The sequence below is a fragment of the Echinops telfairi genome, unplaced genomic scaffold (assembly GCF_000313985.2).
Source record: "Echinops telfairi isolate 266 unplaced genomic scaffold, ASM31398v2 ScPeMD7_7412;HRSCAF=8450, whole genome shotgun sequence".
Taxonomy (NCBI): Eukaryota; Metazoa; Chordata; class Mammalia; order Afrosoricida; family Tenrecidae; genus Echinops; species Echinops telfairi.
This window is the reverse complement of record NW_022111312.1, coordinates 11,622,516-11,633,829: the sequence shown is the minus strand read 5'-3', so window position 1 is coordinate 11,633,829 and position 11,314 is coordinate 11,622,516. Positions and strand designations below refer to the sequence as shown.

The window sequence follows — 11,314 nt, the reverse complement described above, 5'->3', positions numbered from 1 at the left end:
ATGATGGCAACAAATGTATAAATGTGCTTGACACAATGGATGGATGTATGGATTGTGATGAGTTGTATGAGCCCACAATAAAATTTTTTTTTAATCTGTTCTCAACATGTCTGAAACTAGAAAACTAGTTCCTTTTCTTCTGGGAATTGTGCTTCACTTTGATTTTTATTGAAAAGTGGGTTGTTGTTTTTTTCACACTAAAGAGTAGCGACGAGTTCAAAAAACATCTTGTAATTGGATGAATCTGGGATTTTTTTATGCTGAGAGAAATGTCAATAACAAAAGAGAAATATTGTATGAGACCACTATTATAAAAAGCCAAGGGTAGGTTTACACAAAGAAAGCCATATTCGTCGATGGTAACCAAGGATGGGAAGGGGTGGGGGGCAAGTATCACTCACTAATAGACATGTGTTAATTCTGGGGAAGGGAAAGACAATACACAGTATGGGGGACCAACATGACCAGACAAAGGAAGACACTGAAAGGTATGCACGAATAGAGAACATTCGACATCCTCGTTGGAGAGTAGCCTCTGGGGCCTTAACAGCTTGCATGTGGCCATCTAAAATGCAAGTACTGGTCTCTCCCCATTTGGAGCAAGGGAGAGGGAAGCGAGCCAAAGACTCCAGGAAGAAATTAGTCCACAGGACTAATCGTCCACAGGAACCACCACAGCCTCCTCTGACCTAAGATCAGAAGAGCTAGATCTGGTGTCCTACTGCCACTGAGGACCACTCTGACCCAGGGACACAATAGGTTTGGCTAGGATGGGAGAAAAATGTAGATCAATATTCAAATTCATAGGAAAGACAGACTTACTGGACTGATGGAACTGGAGGAATCCCCTCAACTCTCTCCCTTAGACCCTCTTTTTATCGGAATCTGAAGTCACTCCCAGAGGACACCTTCCAGCCAAATACTAGATTGGCCAAAATAAATAAATCATTTAATTAATAAAGAGGAATGTGACGTTTAGACGAGTCAACTCTTAAACTAGTTAACTATGAGACCAAACGGGCAACATTTGCCCAAGCAAACATGAAAAATGGAGGAAGAGCAAGGAAACTGGAGGGACAGAATCAGGGTAGGCAGAGTGGAAGTGGGGATAGTGATGACATACTGTGGGGCTAGCAAACAAAGTCAGGGAACAGGACTTAAAATGCTCTGAGCAGAACAGAAATTGTTATGAATTGAACAAAAATATAAATTGTTTTTGAATGGGAAACAAATTTGCTATATAAACTTTCACCTGAAACATAATGAAATGAGTTTTTATTTATTTTTAAATCATTTTTTGGGGCTCTTTCAGCTCTTAACACCATCCATACGTACATAAATTGTCAAGCGCATTTGTATATATGTTGCCATCATCATTTTCAAAACGTTTTCTTTCTACTTGAGCCCTTGGTATCAGCTCTTTCCCTCCCTTCCCCCTACCCCCCTCATGAACCCTTTATAATTTATAAATTATAATTTTTTTCATGTCTTACACCAACCGCTGTCTCCCTTCACCCACTTTTCTGTTGTCCATCCCCCTGGGAGGGGGTTATATGTCGATCATTGTGATCTCCCCCCACCTTCCCGCACCCTCCTGGTACCACTACTCTCATTATTGGTCCTGAGGGTTGTCTGTATTTGATTCCCTGTATTGCAAGCTTTTATCTGTACTAGTGTACATGCTCGGGTCTAGTCAGGTTTGTAAGGTAGAATTGGGTTGAGGGGAGTTGGAGACCCAAGCCCATCTGTAGATGATTGGACATCCCCCCACAGAGGGGTTACTAGGAAGGGGACGATTCAACCAGGGTGAAGTATAGCATTGACAAAACACACTTCATTCCTCTAGTTCCTGAATGCTTCCTTTCCCTACCCCCCAACTACTATGACTCAGTTCTACCTTACAAATCTGGCTAGACAAGAGTACACACATTGGTACAGATAAGAGCTCTGGAATTCAGGACATAGAATTCAGGACGGATAAAAGGCTCAGGCACAGTAGTGGGAGTAGTGATATCATGAGGGTAGGGGGATGGAGGGGGAAGATGGAGCAAGGAGGAACACATCATAAGGTTCTATAAATAGCTCCCCCCCAGGGGGACAAATAACAAAGGTGGTTGAAATGAGACAATGGACAGTGTAAGACAGGAAATAAAATGAATAATATCTAATTAATCAAGAATTCACGAGGGTGGGAGAGGAGCTGATACCAAGGGCTCAAGTAGAATGAAATTGTTTTGGAAATGTTGATGGCAACATGTACAAGTGTCCTTAATCCTATTGAATGATGGATTGTTACAAGATTTGAAAAAGCACATCCAATAAAATGATTCATTAAAAAAATTAAAAGGTTATTCTTTTGTTCTGCCCACATTATGAAAAACAATGATATAACTGAAACTCTGTAAAATCAGTTTTAATGAACTTAGGTACCATTAAAGAGAGAAAATATGTGTTATCCTGTCTTGAGTCTTATACTAGGAAAACCACTTAAAATTTATTCTAACAAAATAGAGGAAAGAACTAGGAGGCAAAGGGCATTTATAGAGGTCTAAATACAGGCATGTATATATGTAAATATATTTATATATGATGATGGGGAAATAGATCTATGTGCATATATTTATAGGTTTAGTATTAAGGTAGCAGAGGACATTGGGCCTCTACTCAAGTACTCCCTCAATGGAAGAACACTTTGTTTTATTAAACTGGCATTCCATGATGCTCACCTTCCCAATATGATCGCTGAGACAAAGTGGGTGTATAAGCAAATGTGGTGAAGAAAGCTGATGGTGCCTGGCTATCAAAAGAAATAGCATCTGGGGTCTTAAAGGCTTGAAGATAAACAGGTGGCCATCTAGCTCAGAAGCAACAAAGCCTACATGGAAGAAACATACCACCCTGTGTGATCACAAGGTATCGAAGGGATCAGGTATCAGACATCAAAGAACAAAAAACCATATCATTGTGAATGAGTGGGAGTGCGGAGTGGAGACCCAAAGCCCATCTGTAGGCAACTGGACACCCCCTTACAGAAGGGTTGTGGGGAGGAGACGAGCCAGTCAGGTTGCAGTATAGCACTGATGAAACATACAATATTCCTCGAGTTCTTTAATGCTTCCTATCCCCCTACTATTATGATCCCAAGTCTACCTTATAAATCTGGCTACACCAGAGGATGGACACTGGTACAGATCAGAGCTGGAAACACAGGGAATTCAGGACAGATCCTTCAAACCCAATAGCGATACCAAGAGGATAAGGGGAAGGTGGGGGAGAAAGGGGAGACCGATTACAAAGATCTACATATAACCTTCCCTGGGGTATGGACAACAGAAAAGTGGGTAAAGGGAGACATTGGACAGTGTAAGATGTGAAAAAATAATAATTTATAAGTTATTAAGGGTTCGTGAGGGAGGGAAGGGAAAAATGAGCTAATATCAAGGGCTCAAGTAGAAAGTAAATGTTTTGAGAATGATGATGGCAACATGTACAAATGTGCTTGACACATGGATGTATGTATGGATTGTGATAAGAGTTGTATGAGCCCCCCAATAAAATGATTTATTTAAAAAATGACATATTAATGGTAGAATGCTCAACAGTAATAAGACTAAACAAACTATTGCTTCACCAAAAAAATTGATTCTATCAGATGTATTATTTCTAAGATTAAATGGATGTGAGCATGGTATATTCTGACTGATTTTTACTATTAATGCTTTCATATCCTCACAAATAGAAAGATGGAGTGACTGTCAACAGTTTGCATCTCAACTGAGTTCAAAATAATATTGCCCACATATAATTTAACAAAAGGAATCAGCTTTGCCCCCTTTGAATCACAATGAATAAAAATTATGTTAGCATTACATAGTAAGTATCAACCTTTGAAAGTAAATGACATAAGCAGCTTCAAATTTAACAATCTGGTGTAAAATACTTAAAACCATATACCAGAATAATCACTGATACATGTAAATAGATATAACCCACTAACATCAAGTTGATTCTAACCCATAATCACCCTACAGGACAAAGCAGAAATGCCCCAGGGAGTTTCTGAGACTGTAAAAGTGTAAAGGGAGCAGATACCCTGATTTTCTCCCCAGGAGTGGCTGGTGCGTTTGCACTGCCAACCTTGTAGTTGACAAATATCTAACCAACATATCTTTTAATAATTTGTTGAACTGACCTTGACTTATGGAATTTACATGAAAATGTCCTTGCCCACAGAGAGACTCAAAGATGGACACAAGGTGGACTCACACACAGCCACACTGCAAGAGTTCTGGAAAACTCCTCAAATTCAAGCAATTCACATCCCTAAATCAATGAAGGATACATCCTTTCGGAAGGTATGCTAACAAAATGTGGTGCTTTATTTAAATACCAGTACTATGTATTCAGAGCTGAAGTTTTTATGAAAGATAAGCTAATTCAAGGGCAAGGCTTGGCAGATAATAAGGTATACCAGCAGCCTATAAATATCATTATAGATTCTCCTTAACCTATGAGTTCCTGTGGGGCTTCATGAGACTTAGAAGTACCTTTACTCTGAAAGTTTAATATCTTAAGCACAAAGATATCTAAGGAAAGTGCTGTCCTAGAGATGGAACCCCAACCTCATAAAGAATATTACTCAGACTGAATAATTGGTAGCAAAAGGATAATAAGCAAACATTTAATAGCTGTTGACCTGTTCTGCCCATCAAAGATCCTAACTGCCGAAGTGTCATCTCTTTTACAATGTGAATTGGTTACTAAACATCTGTGCAATCTGGGCAACTTTTCTAATGAACATTTTGAATCTTCTCTGGTGTTATAACATTTCTGTAAATAGTGTGCGTATGTGCGCACGTGCACGTACCCATGCACATCTATGAGGGGCTTAAGCATTCATGGAAAAATTCCATTCTCTCTTAAATTACGTTTCCTGCAAACGTTTTGGAGCTGCCTGGTATGCACACAGTGGAGCCCTGTCTCTTCGTGAATGTTAGCTGCACTACTTATACTAGTAAGGAGAATGAAAACGACCTATGTTGAGAGCCCCAACCGTTCCTCCTCCTGCCCAGCTGAGGCTGTGAGGGCTATTTTAGTTGAGATGAAGCTGAGTAGTTGGGTTGCTTGTAAATATCACGTTAAACTTTTTTTTTGGAACCTTAAATATGAAAGCACTTCAAAAATTTTGTGGCAAAATGGAATTTTTCTCCTGTTTGAAGCTCCTCCTATTAAAACCATTTGAGATGGCAAGACGCACCCACAGAGGCCCGTGGGAACTCAGCTTCACATCTCCTGGTTTGTCAGAAACAGTGGTTATCAGAACAGGTCGGAGTCCCCTAAGTGAAGTGGCAATTACCACCACCACCCCTGGTGACACAGCTTTCTTTCTTTTTGGCAAATTACCAGCGTTTTAGCAAGTCAGCAGCATTACATTTGCAGAAGTTTAGTGTGCACAGGTGCAAAGTCACCAAATACATCCATCCTTTCAGATACGTCATGATGCTCACCTCCATTCAAAACACTGGCCAACTCCGCTTGCTTTCTCTTGTGTTTCAGCATCCCGACCTCACCATCGGCCAGAAGCGCTATCTGTGCAGCATCGCTAAGCTCTACAACGCCAGCTACCTGAGGACATTAATGAAGAGGCAGTACATGCATGTGATTCGGCACAGCTCCCAGAAGCCAGGCAGGTTCACCTCCCCACACTTCTCTGGAGCTCTCCCAAGAGTGGTCTGGCCTTTTAACAGGTGCTTTGTATGACAGGTGTCCTCACTCACCACAGGAGCCGCCTCAGCTCATGTTACTCCCAGAGGCAGCATTATCCTTGCACCACATGGCGACACCAACTGGAAAGAGAAGAGTTGGGGCCATCCAGCATCTCCATGGCCTGTGCACCTGAAATGATCATACCCCATTTCCTTTGGCGACCAGTGAGAAACAAAGACGGGTTTGTTTCTTGTTTACAATGGAGGAAATGCCTAGTTCTACTTGAATGCTAAATGATTCTAAAGTTTGTGTTCCCTAATAAGAGGGGCTTCAGAAAGTTCGTGGCCAAAGTCCATTATTTTTAATTCAGTTGGTTAAACATAGGCCAGGTTGGACTAAAAGCACAAAAGGTTGCTCTCCTACTCTTCACAGAGCTGACTGGAATATGCCACTTCTTTTTGAAAGTATTTTCTGGATGTGTAAACACTTCTTGATCAGCAAAAGAGAGGGAAGTCTTCCCTTTTCAATATAACTCCTACTCAAATTTCAAATACAAAAACTTACAAAAGGAAAAAGCATATGGTTGCTTCTGCACAGAGGAGTGTAATAAGGTGAAAAAGGAAAAGGGGGAAAATGAAGATTTGAGCACTGAATCTGCACTGTAATAGTGAGCTCTGCATGTCTGGGTTAAGAAGTCCCAGCAGAATTGGGGGGCTGAGAAAATATTCTTGGTGATGCTGAAGCATGCAGTTGGCATGGTTTCTCACACAGATCAGAGAATCGCTCACTTTTTGGGCTCCAAGTAAGATACTCCCCTTTCTTGCAGGTTAAAAACTGGGTATGCAGCCAAAACAAGATGTAAGTCACTGAAGATCATTAGAAGACCAAGCAGACCGTTCATGCAACCAGGTAAGTGTGGAATTAAAAAAAAAAAAAAAGGCATCTGCACAGATCTGTTGCTTAAAATACAAGGAACACAAAGACAGTTTCATTTCCATGACTGAACCCCAAAGCCAAACCTGCTGGTGCCAATCAATTTCAATTCAGGTCAACCCCAAGTATGTCAGCAAAGAACTGAACTCCAGAGGGTTTTCAATCTGACAGGAATGGAATGTTAAGGTCTTTCTGCCTTGATGCTTCTGGGTGGACCGCTAATGTTTTAGTTAGCAACTGACACTAGCAAATAGTTTGTGCCACTGAAGGATCTAAGTAAATTCAAATAACAGATGAAATACATGTTTTGCAAAAATGAGGACCTAATGTCGGGGGTTTAAGTGGAGAGAAAATGTTTTGAGAATGATGTACAAATGCGCTTTACACAATTGATGTGTGTATGGATTGCAACAACAGTTCTATGAGCCCCTAAATAAAAAAAAAGAAAAGAAATACATGTTTTGCTTTCTTTTGAAATAATATACGACCCAGAGGAATGGAATTTAAGGCATTTTTAATTTTCAACATAGGTTCATAAGGCTTAATTGACCTTTTCAGAAACAAGACAAAACAAACCAACTCGGCATCCCTTTGGCAATTAAACACATTTGCACTGAGGCCCACAATCCAGGGTACAGTATTTATTTTTGCAGCCCGTTGGCTGATTCCAATTGGTAACCAATTGGTAGACTTGCCTCTTGAGTTTCTGAAGCCCTAACTCTGTATGGGAGTAGAAAGCCTCATCCTTCTTCCAGGGGGCAACTAGTTTCCAGGTTCCAGCCTTGCAGTTACAGCCCAACAGGTAACCCACTATGACAACAAGGCCGAGTTGGAATTGACTCGATGGCAGTGAGTTTGGTTTTGGTTTGGATGGTTCCGAAATCCCCCAGGGGGTGGTCATGCCCACTTTGGGAAACCCTGTTCCAGATTGTTAACATCAAGGTTGTTAGTTGCAGTTGTTTCCAATTCATGATGAACTCCTTATGTATAGAGTAGGATTCTCCACAGGTTTTGAAAGCTGTGAACTTTCGGAAGCAGATCTCCAAGGGTTGATGCTTATAAAGCGTGACTTTAAGCCACAGCAGTTTTTAGGACACTGCCCTGTTTGAGTGATTGACATATTTTGTATAGCATCTAATAGTTTACAATGGGCTCACTTTATAAGAATCTGAATAGTGCAAATGGCTAATATGCTCACCTTCTAACTGAAAGGTTGAAGGTTCAATTCCTCCCAGATGTGCAGAGGAAGAAAAGCCTGGTGATTCATTTCCCAAAAAATCAGCTATTGAAAATCCTATAGACCACATTTCTGATATATATGGGATCACCATGAGTTGGAATTGCCTGAATGAGTTACACATCACTTCTATTTTGTTTGGTAGTCAAGCAATGGAGGCAAGTCAAGCAAGTGATACCCAAACTTAACAGATGCAATTCCAACAAACCCAAACTTGGGAAGGATCCGTGTAAAGGATCCTTCTACCTTCAGTCCACAGCACCACAAAATCAGTCAGGAAGAGGAAGAGAGATGGAATGTTCTGAAGTGTTCCTTAGATTTGATCAAGTAGAAAGGATTAAATGGATTTGAATAATCTTCTGAAGTTACTACCTAGTGGATAGCGAAGTCATTACAACCCTAATGCTGTGGGGCACTGCCACTCAGCACTGGGGTGATACCACCTCTGCCTGTCCAGTGAGGACAGGCAGCCAATGCACTGTTTTATGCCTTCTTTCCCGTACAACTGCAGTTAGAGAGAGAAGGGAAGGCCAGGTACAAAGAGAAGTGTCAGGGGAAACCTCAGGTAGGAGAAAGGGGCCCAGGAGAGGAGAAACTAACGGGAAATGAAGAGATGCTGACCAACTCCACTCCTTCCTGATTAAAAGATTTTGGCTAAACCTACTTTAGGTTATTACTAAAATCAATTATAAAAGGAAATTTAGTAACAGAGAATGTTATAATACAGTACTTTATATCTTATTGGTGATGATCTAGGGTAGACTTAAGCTTTTTAAAAATTGCAGGTAATTTGCCCTTACTGAAGGCTTATTAAGCTAAGTCATTTTGAAAATTCTGAATTTTCATGATGAAATTGAACTTTACTTCCAAATCAGATAGTTTAAACTCTTATTTTTTTCTTCAGCTTCTACAAATGATTTGGAATCATGTATGATTGAAGAAAAAAAGGAAGACGATTTACTAAATAAGTGTATGCAATCAATGTCAATTGAAGAACAAGGAGAACATCTGATGTTGACTTGACATTGTTTTGAATTTAAACACCAACTTCATCCAGACAATGTGCCAAAGGTGGGGGGAGGGGTTGTGAATTGTGTCCTCAGTTTAGAATGGTGTTATTTACCATGAGGTCATTAAGAAATTTGTTTGAAAAAAAAGTGTTCAGAACCTTTTACAGCAATGTAATTGGTTTGATGTAGTTCACTGTGCCTGTGGTAGCTGTGTAATAAACTTAAAATGTGCTTGTCTTTCTAGTTTGCCACTATTCAATTTTTTCTTGCCATTAAACTGGAGTTATTTTCTCTCAGATTAACGAATGCATCGTTTTGTGCCTTTCTTCTAAAACTTCAGCAATTAGAATACTTTAATCCGAGCAAAACTCTACAATACCCTGACATACGAGGGGATACCCCCAACAACCCTGGAACGGCGCCAGGCTGGGGAGCTTCTGTAGTAGAGCACTGAGCAACCCGCTGAGTTAGTGCACCTAGTGGCGTTGCCTGGGAAGGTATCTCTGGTCATAGTGAATTTGTTCGTAAAAACAGTTTTGCTTGAACATTTTTGTGATGATTAAGAGAGCAGTGTGGGGTTGTGAAATATTGTTTCCTGCTCGGGAAAAATGTCCAGAAATTGTTGTGATGTTGAACACAGCTTACAAAAACGCCCTAAAACTCAAGTGGTTTCCTCATTTCAAAAAAGGTGAAATTGTCGATTGATGACAGACCTTGTTCTGGACGTCTGTCAACTTCCCAAACGGATGAATCATAATGCATTTGGAGTTTGTGCCACCAGATCAGACTGTTAATCAAGCTTTCTATTTAGAGTAATTGTGTGTGACTAAAAAAGGCCTGGTTTGTGGCAGACGGAAGACTAGTTTTGACACAACAATGCACCTACTCACAGCCATCTCAGTGTGCCAGCTTTGGGCAAAAAAAAAGCATGCCTCTTGCCCCATGTACCTTATTTACCTGACCTTGCTCCGTGTGACTTTTTGTTTCTGAGAATGCAGAGGGAAAGGGCAGTGATTAATGAGAGAGGTGCTGTCAGCCACACAAACATGAGTTTGAAAAATGTTTAAAAATAAAAAGAAAAATGTTTCCATGAATGGAATTGTAGATTTGACAAATGTATTAAGTGTAATGGAGAGTACTTTGAAGGTGTTAAGGTTGTTTTGTGAAGAAAAAAAAAAGCTTTGCGGGGGAGGGAGGTGGTGTGCAGAGGAATTCTGGTTTTGGGGGGTACCCTCTCCTACAACAGCATCGGGATAGAGAGTAACACCCTGGCTTGCAAAGTAGGCACTTACAAAATATTTGCTGATTAAATACAATTAAAATATGGAAATTCTGATCTTTCCTACTTCATGAAAATGCTATATATATATAATTAGACTAACTACATTAATTTCGGAGTACGTGCAATGATAAGAGGATTTTTTTACTATATTCACGTGTCCTCTACTAAAGTTTTAAAAATAATTTGTTGAACCTTGAAAAATGAGAGGAAGGCAATTATTGCAACAGTTAAAAAATCATAATGGTAGGGGCTCAAGTGGAAAGTGGGTGTTGTAAGAATGATGAAGTCAACATATGTACTAAAGTGCTGGACACAAATGACGTATGTACAGATTATGATAAGTTGTATGCGCCCCTAATGATTATTTTTTTAAAAATCACAATGGGTTTCATATTCACATTTTCTATTATGTAGAAAATATTTAGAAAATACAAGTTCACATGAGGATGCAAGGGAGCTCTCTTCCTCTGTCAACTTCATCACTTGAATACTTCTCCACAGTTTCACTTAGTCTATTTTTTTAAAAATCATTTTATTAGGGGCTCATACAACTCATCGCAATCCATACATGCATCCATTACGTCAAACACATTTGTGCATTTGTTGCCCCCATCTAGTCTCTCATTTTTAAGGTTTTTAAAATTAAAAACAAGTGATCAAGAAAGCATAAATGGAAGATTAAGGTTTATTTCTGAATAAAGTGTATATAAGGAAGTCTATATTCTTTGCCCTCATGCACTTTCATAATAAAATTCCAAGTAACAACTTTGAAGGTATTTATCATGATAAACTTTTTCCTAACAGCTGGTCATTTACTCCATGGTAGACAATTTTTCATAGAAATCAAAGACTAAACTAAATATATTCTTAGATCTTACAGGGAGTTTACAGCAATTAAGAACAGAGAAGATATATTTTACTGCAAAAAATTATAAAAGTGGCATAATGTGGCTTTAAATGTTTAATTGATTTAAACAGAGGGGACAGAAAACAAACAAACAAACAGAAATATTAGGACAGGCCTGGCTTTACGATTTTTTGTATTCGATTCGTTCTACTTTCACATCATCTCCAATTAGCTGGTACACATAAGTGACAACAGTAGAAGCTTGAATATCCATCAACACAAATGAAGGAATAATGTTT

General features: G+C 39.5%; 2 protein-coding genes across 4 annotated transcripts in view; one reads left to right on the top strand and one right to left on the bottom strand.

Moving 5' to 3' along the window:
- Positions 1 to 9,192, top strand: part of FAM216A (family with sequence similarity 216 member A) — a 17,158-nt gene extending 7,966 nt beyond the window's left edge. The window contains 5 exon segments of the mRNA XM_045296869.1: positions 4,234 to 4,355; positions 5,557 to 5,686; positions 5,764 to 5,947; positions 6,533 to 6,615; positions 8,781 to 9,192. Coding sequence (XP_045152804.1) covers positions 4,234 to 4,355; positions 5,557 to 5,686; positions 5,764 to 5,947; positions 6,533 to 6,615; positions 8,781 to 8,899 — 638 coding nt within the window. The 3' untranslated portion in view covers positions 8,900 to 9,192.
- A 1,643-nt stretch (positions 9,193 to 10,835) lies between these two features.
- The window catches only part of VPS29 (VPS29 retromer complex component), a 9,096-nt gene continuing 8,617 nt past the window's right edge, over positions 10,836 to 11,314 (bottom strand). For all 3 annotated transcript variants that reach the window (XM_045296780.1, XM_045296779.1, XM_030887465.2), the window contains one exon: positions 10,836 to 11,314. In XM_045296780.1, coding sequence (XP_045152715.1) covers positions 11,197 to 11,314 — 118 coding nt within the window. In that variant the 3' untranslated portion in view covers positions 10,836 to 11,196.